The 13,119-nt window shown below is 33.2% G+C and overlaps 2 protein-coding genes across 3 annotated transcripts; both read right to left on the minus strand.

Moving 5' to 3' along the window:
- Positions 1-4,986: 4,986 nt before the first annotated feature.
- On the minus strand, positions 4,987-5,790 carry LOC140956487 (ethylene-responsive transcription factor ERF109-like). The gene has a single exon (XM_073413240.1). It carries the CDS (start codon positions 5,743-5,745, stop codon positions 5,023-5,025), a length of 723 nt encoding a protein of 240 aa, XP_073269341.1. The 5' UTR covers positions 5,746-5,790; the 3' UTR covers positions 4,987-5,022.
- A 2,765-nt stretch (positions 5,791-8,555) lies between these two features.
- LOC140956778 (cold-regulated protein 28-like) lies at positions 8,556-11,976 on the minus strand. 2 transcript variants are annotated; one of them, XM_073413641.1, is made up of 5 exons: positions 11,706-11,976; positions 10,791-10,934; positions 10,405-10,537; positions 9,033-9,139; positions 8,556-8,949 (listed from the first exon to the last, which is right to left on the minus strand). In XM_073413641.1, the coding sequence occupies exons 1-4, from the start codon at positions 11,814-11,816 to the stop codon at positions 9,057-9,059; spliced, it is 471 nt and encodes a 156-aa protein (XP_073269742.1). In that variant the 5' UTR covers positions 11,817-11,976; the 3' UTR covers positions 8,556-8,949; positions 9,033-9,056. The 2 variants fall into 2 exon arrangements, with proteins under 2 accessions (XP_073269742.1, XP_073269741.1); XM_073413640.1 differs by having other exon boundaries at positions 10,405-10,684; positions 11,706-11,904.
- Between the last annotated feature and the right edge of the window lie 1,143 nt (positions 11,977-13,119).

Below are 13,119 nucleotides of genomic sequence, written 5' to 3' on the forward strand. Positions count from 1 at the left end.
GGATTCGTTCCCAGAAAGCATGTATTTTCAATCAAGAGCATATTTTACGTTCCTCGAGTGGTGGGGACATGTATTATTTAATATGTCTCATCAATGTAAACAGTGGTGCCACTTACTATGATGATATAATTTTTGTTAACGGTGTTCAGTATATTCATTTCGCGATGCTTGCTATGCATTGGGGTTGTTGAATGATGACAATGAGTATATCGACGATATTAATGAAGCAAGTCATTGGGCTTCAGCACAATCCCTGAGAGTTTTCTTACTACTCTATTGTCATCGAACTGTATCAGCAGACCCGAAGTTGCTTGGGAGTCATGTTGGACATATTTAGCAAATGATGTTTTATACAAACAATGTAACTTGGTACAACACCAAAGTATGCATGTACGGATGTACCAATGAACTTTTTTATGTATGTTATTTTTTCAAACTATATATATAAGATTGGAATTGAATGATGAAATTAAAAATTGTGTCTTGCTTGAAATTGAAAAACTATTGGGAGCTATGAAAAGAGTTTTCATAAATTCCAATCAATGTCATTTTCCGACGATCAATATTTTTAGTCTTCACGAAATAGATTTATACATGTAGAGTTCAGTTTTGATAGAATATATTTCTCAGAAGAACATGATAATCTCCTTAATAATTTGAACTCTAAGCAGCGTCCTGTATATGATACGACAATGAATGCAATTCATTCAAATAAGGGATGGGTTTTCTTTGTATATAGATATGAAGGTACTGGAAAAACATTTGCCTAGAAGACTTTGTCTGCATTCTTGAGATTTAATGCCTGATGGAAGAACCGCTTATTCTTGCTTTGCAATTCCGTTTAATCCTAACAAGATATCAATATACAATATCAAATAAGTGAGTCCTCTTGCAAAGTTTATTGTAAAATCTAAACTTATCACTTGGAATGAAGCTCCAATGACACATAAGTTTTGTTTTGAAGCTCTAGATAAAAGCACGAAATATATAATGAGATTTGTCAATCCTTCAAGCCTTCATTTTTCTTTTGGAGGCAAAACAGTTGTTTTTTGTGGATATTTTCGACAAATATTACACATTATGCTCTAAAAGACAATAGGCATGATATTGTTCTCGCCACTATTAGTTCTTCATATGTCTGGAGTTACTGCATAATTTTGAGAGTGACGAAAAACATGCGATTATAGAAATTATGTTATGATGAATAATGTTCTAAAATAAGAAAATTTTAGGATTGGATTGCTAATTTAGGAGATGGAAAATTGGAGAAAAAAATGACGGTTATGGGAAAATTGATATTCCTGATTAACTTTTGCTCAAAGATTGCAGTGATTCTATTGCACCAATAGTCTAGAGCATGTATCCGTCTTCAAGCGACAATATCAACGATAATGCCTATTTTCAGAAGAGGGCTATTTTGATGCCGAATCTTGATGTCGTTCAGTCCATAAATGAATACATGCCATCTCTAAACCATTCCAACGGAAGGTTGCATTTAAATTCTGATACAACATGCCACTCGGATAAAAATGTTGATCTACTGCATGATGTGCATGCCCCTGAATTCTTAAATGGAATAAAATGTTCAGGAGTACCTAATCACAAGTTAAACTTGAAGGTTGGAACTCCATTTGTGTTGCGGTAGATCATTCTCTTGGATTATACAATGACACTAGATTGATCGTGACGAGGCTTGGAAACCATGTTTTAGAAGGACAAATACTTACTGGAAGTAATGTTGGTCATAAATTGCTTATTCTAAGAATGTCATTGACCTCTTCTGATCCAAGACTTGATTTTAAATTCCAACGAAGACAGTATCCACTTATAGTATCATACACAATGACATAAACAAAGCTCAAGGTCAATCATTGTCATGTAGTATTTCTTTTAAAGAACCTTGTTTTTAGTCATGTCAGTTATATGTCGCTGTATCCAGAGTTACAAATTCAAAGAGTCTAAAAATTTTGATATGTGATAGTAATAGCAACAAAAAAAATTCAAAAAAAAAACATTGTATTTGAAGAAGTTTTTTAAAATTTGTACAAAGTTTTTTGTGTTTTCTAATTGTATGCTTAATGCTTTATAATCCTTTTAGTTTATTTGTATTTTAATTTTTATTCAAATATTCATATTTACTAATTTTAGTCGTTAATTATATAAAATAATTGTCATCGCACGAGTGAGATACTAATATAAATAACATTTACTATTTTAAAAAATCTGCAAAATATTTATAAAAATTTAGAGTAATTGTGAAATATGATAAATTTTTTAAGGATTCAAATGTCAAACTGTAAATTTAAACAATAAACAAAAAGAAAAAAAAAGCAGAAAAAAAAACATCTCAATCTTACTTCAAGATTTTGGTTAAAAGTTATAGAAGTTGAAACAGAAGCCGATTTTTACAAACATTTCAAAGCATTTCCACTCAACTAGAATCCAGAAAATGCTTCTTATAAGCTCTTCCAAACACTATATATATATAAAAATAGCCCACTTAATTAATTCCATTTTATTTGTATTTAACTTGTTGATCTAAATTCTTCCATGCGCTTTATTCCAGTTTATTATATACATATTATTACATCTAAAATCTAGTAAAGCCCTTCAGACATGAAGGCCCAAATGTTGCTAAGTTCAGGAGAGATATAGTTGGTCCGAGAAAAAGCACGATAGAGGAGTTGATCCACAACGCATCATGGATGATCATAGAATATGACTAGAACTGCTCTGTTGAGTGTAACAAAAACAAAAAGAAGAATCAGAAAAGGGACACGACAAACATACAACAAAAAAATCCAACAAAGCAGCAGCAAAGCTTCTTCAAATCTCTCAATATTTTATCTGCATATTTTCCAATTTCTAGCATCCTAGTTTCTTTAAATTTTGGCATATTCCTCCAATTTTCTTGTAAAAATATCGTTCTTGTTCATAACAACGTAATTAAATTTGAATTTGTTCATGAATTTTCTCTACAATTTCATTATATTCCTCAATTCATATTTTTCGCTTTGAAGCCATACCGAGGGAATTAGAACTAACGGTTGAATCGAGACACACAACGTTTGACAAAGAAGTCGGATCATTTCATATTTGGCACGATTATGTGCCTGACATGCCACATAAGTTTCGTGAGAAACAAATTGGCATGCCCGGTGGGACCGAAATGGCTCCAAAGCATACCGAGAAACATGAAGGAATTCCTCTATCATAGGGGAAATGTCATTGTTCACAAGAAGAAGAAGCCAATGCTGACGGAAAATCAGTGGAACGACTGGTGCACATGTTTGAAGAAGAGGATATGAAGGAAGGAGTTGAAATTTCTGGTAGCGAGGGATTTTCAGCAAACATTATGTTGTCCATGGAGAAAAATATCCGTGATGATCTCAACGAAATGACCAAAGCTTTTACCGTTGTTATGATGGATTTTATGACAGAAATAAGAGAATTGAGGAAGTCTTTGAAGGAGGAGAATAAGTCACCAGAAGTTGGTAAACCTAGGGAAACCGAAACTAAGCTACATGAAGACCAAGGCCATGGGTTGGGGACTTCCCAAGAAGGTGAAGATCGCCGTTTGGAGGAATCACCGACTTTGGGGTCTATTATGGAAGGAAAGTATACTCTTCCACACATGAGGGAAGAGAAATTTGTGCCGAAACACCAAAGTTATAGCGATGTTAAACAAGTAGCTAGTAATATGTTTGATGAGACTTCTCCTAGCATGCATCCGGTGATGTATGGTGATGGGGGAATGCACGGGTATTCAGTTCCAAGTTCGGGGAATAACACTCGAGGCAAATTATTCTCCGTACCCATTACGACAAACTTCAGTCTTGGACTTCGAGACCGTACGTGATGTTATCAAAGAGTTGTATGGCCCAGGGGTGAGGCCAATCAACCGACCAGAGTTTCACAAGACATACCCCGATGTTGTTGATCGTGAAAATCCTTATCCACGAGGTTATCATATTCTAGATTTTACTTTATACTCGGGAGAAGATGGCCAATCTAGTGTGGAACATATAGCGAGGTTTACAATACAGTGAGGGAAACTAGCAAATTTGTATAACTTTTCCAACTACAAGCTACGTTTGTTTCCCAATTCATTGACTAGCGTTGCGTTTACTTAGTATGCCACACTGCCTCGGAATTCTATTATGACTTGGCATGACATAGAACGCTAGTTCCATACACAGTTTTTCAGAACAATGCCTGAAATTAGTATAGCATAATTTTCGAGGGTGGTCCAGAAGCCGGGAGAATTTGCTAATGATTTCATATGCAAATTTAAAAGAGTGAGAAGTAGGTGCAAAGTTTTCCTTCCATAATCATAATATGTAAAGATGGCGTAGCGAGGACTTGATTTTTAGCTTAGAAATAAATTCCAAGAGATGGAGTTCTGCGATTTTTATGAGATTGCCGCCAAAGTATCAGAGTATGAGGAATTATTTCGTGAGAAAAGTCATAAAAAGAAGTCTATTGTTGGCTCTTACTTCCAAGAAGTTGAAGAAGTCGCTTTGGCAGAAGTGACGCATTCTGGATCACGCACGATCCCGTTATTAAAGCGCAACAATGAAGAATTTCTCATAAAAAAATGTTTCTCAAGTTCAAACGCCCTATACCTTTGAGGCGTAAAAAACATAAGAAATTTTTTATCATTTGGTGAAGGAAAAATTCATATACTTTCCCTCAGATCATAAAGTACCAACCAGAGAGGAGATCAAGGTAATGAACTACAAAAGTACATTATTTAAAAAAATCATTAAAAATCTTTAAAACTATAAAATGAATAAATTCTCTTAATCGGAAATCAGACTAAATGTAAAAACAAGTTATTTTGTGATTTCAAGTATTGATTAATTAGCCAATGTTCAAAAAAAAAAGTATAGATTAAATAGCCGACCAAAAGCCTATTTAGCATAAATGAATAATTTCATCTATTAATTGTTTTTTTAAAAATAAATAATTATATGATTTGGCATCTCCATTTTCTATCTAAAAAATAAATTTAGCATAAAATCACACGCTTTGAATATTCCCGCCACTAGCAGAATCCGATGAATCGTCATCCATGGAATCCATCATCGTCATCCATTGTTGAATCTCCGCTTCCCCGATAGTCCCCAGCGCCCACAAATCTACCTGATCAGTCCCATTCTCAATCACTTCGCAGTACATATTTTCTTGCAGCGCCGCCTGTGGCGCGGCCGAGGAAGTTGAAGCCGAACCAGAAGTGTAATCCGTGAAAGAGAAATTCAGTTTGGCTCTGGGTCCCCGGAACTCGATCGCCGCCTTATCATAAGCCCGCGCCGCGTCCTCCGCTGTCTGGAAAGTCCCCAGCCACACCCGCGCCGCCTTACGGGGGTCCCTTATCTCCGCCGCCCATTTCCCCGACGGCCGCTGCCGGACACCCCTGTACTTCTTCTTTGCACCCACCTTCATCTGCCCCGCCGCATTTTTTAAACCAGCCTTCTTCTCTCCGTCGAAGATATGGCATCCCAAGCAACCCTTTACCCTGCATGAACTGCAAGTCTCCATTTCTTCGGAAACAGCAACAAATCCGGAACCACGATCGAAATGCGACGGAATCGTGAAATCTTGAACTAGGCTGCTAGAGGCAATACGATCACCCCCGGTTATCACATTCTTCAAGGCTTCCACAATGACCGCGAATTCCTCCTCAACGGTCAGCCGCTGCGGAGAATGAGGAAGCGACTCCAGAACGTGGCGGTGGTAGCTCATTCGATTGGTGATTCCAACAAATTTCTCCTGTTTGATCGACTTTACAAAGGGAAGTAGAAGGTGGAGGAGAATATATACGCTAGTTTTACACGTGTGAATTATTTATTTGGGTAAGCGGTCGGGTCAAAGATGACGTGGACGTATCTGATGAGCTGGCAATCTAGCTGGTGTTCAATAATCACATTGTGGTTTTTAACGGGTCAACGGATATTATGACGTATTCTCTTACAAAATCGGGTAGAAACGGGCCTGGATCGGGAAGAACGATGGGCCGGTTTAAAAAATTAGATCGGTCCAGTAATCTCAAGACCGTCTCCATTCTCCACTGGACTATTTTATAATTGTATATTAATTGAATAAGATAATCAACTTTTAATTAGTTAAAATGTTATATGTCTATATTATTCCATAATTCTATATGGTAAAAAAATTTCATTCCATTTTACAAAATTTGATGCATCTTTTCTTCTTGAAAAAACCCAAAAAGTGTTTTAAAAAAGTTGCCCGATTGGTTTGCGATGACTGACAATTTTATTCCTAAGATTCAAAATCGGTTATTTACGCATTTAAATTCCTTGAATCACACATTCACACCTAACCCCTACGTAATGCTATACGATGGTTGAACTCCTGATTAAGCGTTCAAGTTTTAGAGCATGTAATTGTGCTCCTTTTTTAGGGTTAATTGCATGTATATATATATATATATATATATAACTTACTTGAAATCTCGATATTGCTAAAATTTTTATGAAATAAAGATTTATTAACTCCTCGTGTTTTAAAACTTTGAGCACACAAACCATTTTCTATGTATGTGTTTTCAGAAGTATGAGTGTTCAAGATTTGAAAACACTAAGAGTCATGAGAGATTGATCGGGTATGTGATTTTCTTTATTTATATATTTATTTGAAACTCCATTTTATTAGTCAGATTTGCTAACAATTTGTGAAATTAGTGTTTTGCCTTCTTTATTTGAATAATAGTAAGATGTTCCTGACACGTTTCTTATTCTTAGGTTGTGTTTATTTGATTTGATAAGATTAATAATTCAATCCAATCAAATGTTTTAGTTGCAACTTGTGTATTAAATTATTTGGAGGTTGTTATCTACTTTCCAATTTTTCCTTTAACTACACTTCATCTTTAATCCTCATAGCATATAGTAACAATGACACCCTTGTATTAATTATTCTGTTTTGAGTAAATTTATTAATGATGAACTCATTTTCTAAAATAAGTTATCTAAAACATTAAATACAAAAAAATATATGCAAAAATTAACAAACAAAAGTTACGAGTATAATTCATTAAACTAATTATCACTTTCTTAATAAAAAAAATATGCAAAAATTAACCAAAAAGAAAAAAGTACGAATATAATTCATTAAAATAATTATCACTTTTTTAAATCAATTTGTTACTTTTTTATCTTATTTTTAATTTTTCGAATTAAGTGATATTTAATTCTTATTATTATATTTCAATATTTTATTCCTATATTTTTATTATAACCTAAAAAATTAATTTTTGAAATTTTAAAAAATATGGCTACTAAAAAAATCAATATTTTAAAAAAAAAATTCATTTATCAAATTAGTTAATATATTTTGATACACATATTTCACAATAAAAAACAAAATCGCCATCAGTTAATTTTGAAATATAGTGTATATCTACATCAAATAATATAGTTCACAATAATATCTTTACGTTATTAAAAGTATTCAGTTTAGCTTTCTATATTAGTAAATAGAAATAATATAACATAAAAAACAATTTTAATTTCAAATTTTAAAATATTGATAAATTAAAATTTTGTACACACCAACAAATTTTTTTTTTGAAACATAACCAAAAACAATTTTTAAGTAATTTGAAAAAATAATTAGCTAATAATTTGCATATCTCTAATTAAACTAGGGAAAAAATATTCTGGTTTAATATTAAAGTATTTTTTTATATTTATATTTTTTATGCATGATAAAATTTTATAATAAATAATTGAACTATTAAATTTTAATGCAAAATATACTGCACAAAAAATATTATTATTTTTTCAATACCATTCAATATCTTACTCAAATATTTTAATAATCACAACAATATTCATTTACCAAAATAGTAATTTATCAACTTTTCAAAATTTAATCGATCAAACAAAAAATATTATTATTTCAATATCTTAATCAAATATTTTAATAATCACAACAATATTCATTTATACAATCTCATCAATTCAACTAAACGCACCCAAACTTTTATATTATTAAAATAAAGTATTAACCATTTCAACACCTTTCATAGGTGAACAAAAAAAAAAACTTTTATCACGGATAACGGATGAAGATATTATGTTGAGAGCAGGTCTCATGTGAGACCTTAATCCGTGAGACGGGTCAACCCTACCCATATTCACAATAAAAAGTAATACTCTTAGCATAAAAAGTAATATTTTTTCATGGATGACCCAATAAGAGATCCGTCTCACAAATACGACCCGTGAGACCGTCTCATACAAGTTTTTGCCTTATGTTGAAATACAAGATGACATCTCAATAGATTGGATTTTTTTACAAGAAAATAATATATTAAAAGATTATTATCAAGCCGACAAACATGCAAGTACTCAATAAGTTCGAACAAAGCTTAATAACTATGGTCATTCACATATTGCTAATGAAAAAATTTCGTAAATTGGTATTGAATTTAACGATGAAGCAACACAGATAATACATTGATAGTTCTCAACACAGTGTGTACATTTGGCCAGAAAGTCGAATAGAAAATCCAATATTGAACAGCAACATCACAACGACGAAAATTCGAGAGAACGAGTGCCCACTTGTTCCAGGCGGCTTTACATAAATATAGAATGTATATTCATCTGGATCTATATCTCATCAATAAATCAAACGTTTGAAAATATGCAGGATAAAAATTCTATTACTATTGCGAATGAACTATATGCATATACCGATAATATCATAGCAAGCGAAATTTAGTTAGGTGGTGTTATTTCAAGTGACCTAGATGGGAGTTGCTTTTGTTCCTTCCACTATGTATGGTTCGAGAGCAAACATTCAAAGCTTTCGATCTTCTCTATTGTCATCGTTCAAAAGTAAAGTGAAAAAGTTTTGGTTTTGTTCCACGAGATGAACTGCTTGATAGTCTGTCAAATATAATTTCCTTGGCGACCCAATCTGAAAGAAAAATGGCACGTGAAAAAGAGACCTAGCAGGGTTCTTGAATATAAATAAAAGTTCTGATCAATTCGAGACATTACTTATCCATGACTTGAATCCTCAGCTTATGCTGGTTTAATCTTTTTCAGCCCAGACCTGAGATTTGGTTTGTCATTATCTTCTTTCACATAATTCTGACCCGTGCCCTCTGCAGGAAATGAAAATTTTCTAATTTTACAACACAGTGATAAATAAGATAAATTAAGCAATCTGATTCCTTTTGAACTATTATATAAATTTTATAAATTTGTTGCACAAATTGAAAGGAAAAGAAACAGAGAGGAGACTGATAGATAAGTTAGAAATAAAAAATAAAAACAAATCCTCAAACAAGACGTTTGCAAAATAAACATTAGATTGTGTTGTGAGAAGTCTTCTCCAAAACAAGCAATATTTGGTCTTCAATTTTCAAATCCCATTTTATCTCCAGAATTTTAACACGGTTGACTTCTACAAATGAAGAGGTCTCGAACATACAGCAGTAACTATGAGCCTCATATGTATGGAGTGCCTATACTTTGAGCTTAGTCCATATAATGGGTTTTTTGCATTCACCTCTCATATATTTAATAAATTTGACACTTACCTCCCTTGCATGCTTGATAAGAAAGATAAGTACCAAATACAATGACTACAGGGAGGTGAATGCAAAAATCCCATTTCCAATTAAACTTGATTCTCAAGTTCTTCACTATTTAAGGTTCGGCAAATGGTGAAGTCCATGGTAGAAAAATAAACTTTCATTCGGCTAACCATCTAGATCACCTAACACCATAGCGCTCGTCTAAAACCACATTTTAATGAAATAAGAAATTTAGAAACTTAATGGTTATAATAAGAAAGAAGAATAGAAGTGTCAGTCATGCTATTTGTCGACTCATCATCCTTACCACAGAGACAGTGAAGTTTGTATTTGTTTCCAAAAAACATGAAAATGCAAATTTAGTAACATGAAGACAGAATTATGTGAGAAATGCAGCCAAATTTAAGAAAATATATCTCATTCAGGTTTCCATCTGTAACATGAACCAGTCACTTGTGAAACTCAAACGGGAAAGGAACAAAAGAAGATGCTTCCAACTATTTAGTCAGCTGCCTGTGCCAAAAAAGTGACATGCAATGGGAGAAATGAATGTTGCATGGCTAAGCAAGATTAATAAATCGGAAACATCAATCAGATATTTTTGCAAAGTTGAATATGTATTCTCACCCCATGAATGCTTTTCTAAACCAAATAGTAAAATACCTTCGAATACCCAGCATGATTGGAACAATGAATAACAGAAAGCAAAATCACACACGCAAATAACTGTTAAGGATGGCTAACAAAAAAATAAAAGCATTGCATCCATTCTCAAAGAAACTATAACAAAATAAGGAAACACAGCTGTCTACTGGTTGAGTTGAAATAACCTTTCATCGAGTCAAAAGAATTGGAATGGTACAGGTTCATGGCAGAAGCTTCCTGTGAACATGTAGCCAATCCATGAGATATAAACCCTTTTCCGCTTGAATGTTTTTGAGTATCGGAAAGCTTCTGAAAGCCCTGCAAGTCAGCTGATGGTGAAGGATGGTGAATCCCCAGATTCTTATAATAATATATCCGTGAATTTTTCATAAGGTTGTGAGAATCAGCTGAAGGACATGAAAGCGGCTCATATCTCCTATGATCGATGTTTTGCCAACAGCCATACTGTAAAGTAGTAAACTGGTAAAACTTTAGAAAAATAGTGTTTATATTTCCCCATTCAGTCAAATATGTAGCTAGGAAAGTAATTAAAAACAATAATTTCTTCAACCTGCTCGGGAGAATTTATTGGCTTCTTTTGAGTCATGTTCTTGTTTACCAAATCCCTTGACTCGTGAAGCTGTGCGACAAACGACACTTCCAAATTATTAAGATATGAGTTGTGCTTCTCATTCGTCCATGCCGTGCAATCGTCCTGGATAAAAAAAAGGGAATGAGAGAGCGCTCTTTAAATACTTAAGGACGAACTTCTTTTAATATTTATAGAGGAAAATCCATATGGATGCATCTTTCCCCTGCACATTCTATCGGAAAGTACTTCTAAAACAGAAGACCAGCGAAAAACATTAGACAAAACAAGCAAAAGCACAAATCATAAAAACCTACTAACTTTCAGAAACATGGTTAGCAACGGGCACTAAAGCTTCAATTCTTTATTATTCCTTTCCCTGTTATCTTGGTAATGCAAGCACCCGCACATATTATCAAATACAAATATAATTTCAAAGAGACAGAACAAGTTCAAAATTGGCCACTGAAGTTTAGATCCCTTTAGGTATTTGGCTTTCATTTCAAACTCGGGAAAACCAATAAGTAAACTACTTCGCACAATGATAATGCATTTCAACCACACGATACTAAGATAAAAATAAAAAGCTTGATGCAACCGATCGATTATTTAACTAACAAATGTCTTGTTCCTCTTAATTCTACAGCAATCCGCCCCTTCATTTACGAACGCAAGCACCGAAAAAATCTAATACCAACGAATCAAGCCTAAAAAACAGCTAGAAACGTGAAGCTAACTACATGAACTTCACATTCAAATCTCAATTCAAACTTAACCACATAAACTCCACAGTCAACCAGCTAAAAAAAAACGAAAGATTTGATCTAATAAAATCTAATACTACCAAATCAAGCCTAAAAAATTTTCAAAAAAAGAGAAAAAAAAAACTCGGATTACCGGAGTAACGTTCGCGAGGCGACGCAATATATCTCCGCGGGTCAAGGACGACACCTCGGCGTTCCACAGCATCAAATCATCAGCGGCGCCGGACAGGAGATTTCGTTCCATTTTGGGATTTAATTTGTCAACGAGAAAGGGGAAAAAATATCTGAATTAAACTAATGGAGGAAACCCTCCGTATAGAAGAGAAGAGAGAGCGAGGCGGTTTGATTGAGAGGTGGGCTCCACATGGAAGCGCTTTTACACGTGTCAATAACAGCTATTGGTCGCCACGTCGGACGAGATATTAATCTCGAGCCAGATATTTTCTCCCCGCGCGTGCGTTTCCATCACGCGCTTGCCTATTTGACTACTAAGCCTATTGCGCTGCTACTATTCGTTCGAAAGGAGGAAAATATCCCACTGGCCTATAAACAAAGTAAATAAATAAATAATTTATTATCCATTTTTTTTCGATTTAATTGATTTTAAAATAGATTTAAATTGTAATCGACTAAAAATCAAGCCAAATATTCAAGTTGGTTTAGTTTAATTTCTGATCACTCTTAATTATTACTAATTATATATTTAGTAAAACAACGAGCGTTTGATCATATATTTTCGATCAGTTTTATTTTAAAATTATATATTTAGATTTTTATTTTTTAAAAAAGAAAAAAATGTTATATAATTCCGCCAATTGATTTAATTTTATCCAAAACGAAAGGGTTGGTTTATTTTTTAAGAAATGATATAAAAAAGTCCTTGCATTTCTTCTTTGGTATATTCATAGGATGATATTGTCTCAATAAATCTGAAATGGAAAATTGCACTTTTTTGTATTGTAATTTGTATTTTTTTTTATACATTTTAAAAATATAATATTTTATAAACACTCTCTAAAACTAATTCTGATAAATACAAGCAGGATTATGCTTCTTTTATCAAATTTTAAAATACATATAACCTGAAGACGTGTTTAAGGTATTTGAAATCCATTTCGTGTTTCATTTGTTTTAATTTTGGTTGATTTCAAATTTCTCTTATCTCATATATTCCCAATGTGCTTCAACTATGTTATTTTGTTTGAACTTTGAAAATTTTATTTGATTGGAGAAATGATATATGCCGCAAAAATATACAATTTTTTTACCCAATAAACCCAAAATTAAAAAGCTAATCCCTAACAACCACGTCATATTATGTGTTCCATCAGGCCCACCAAGTCTTAGGATATTTTTTGAAACTATGATATTATAATATAAAATGGGTCTTATGTGAGACCGTTTCACGGATTCTAATCTGTAAGACGGGTCAACCCTACTGATATTCAAAATAAAAAGTAATACTCTTTTCATGGATGACCCAAATAAGAGATTCGTCTCACAAATATGACCCGTGAGACCGTCTTACACAAGTTTTTGCATATATA

This window comes from Primulina huaijiensis, chromosome 14 (assembly GCF_012295235.1).
Source record: "Primulina huaijiensis isolate GDHJ02 chromosome 14, ASM1229523v2, whole genome shotgun sequence".
In the NCBI taxonomy this organism is placed as follows: Eukaryota; Viridiplantae; Streptophyta; class Magnoliopsida; order Lamiales; family Gesneriaceae; genus Primulina; species Primulina huaijiensis.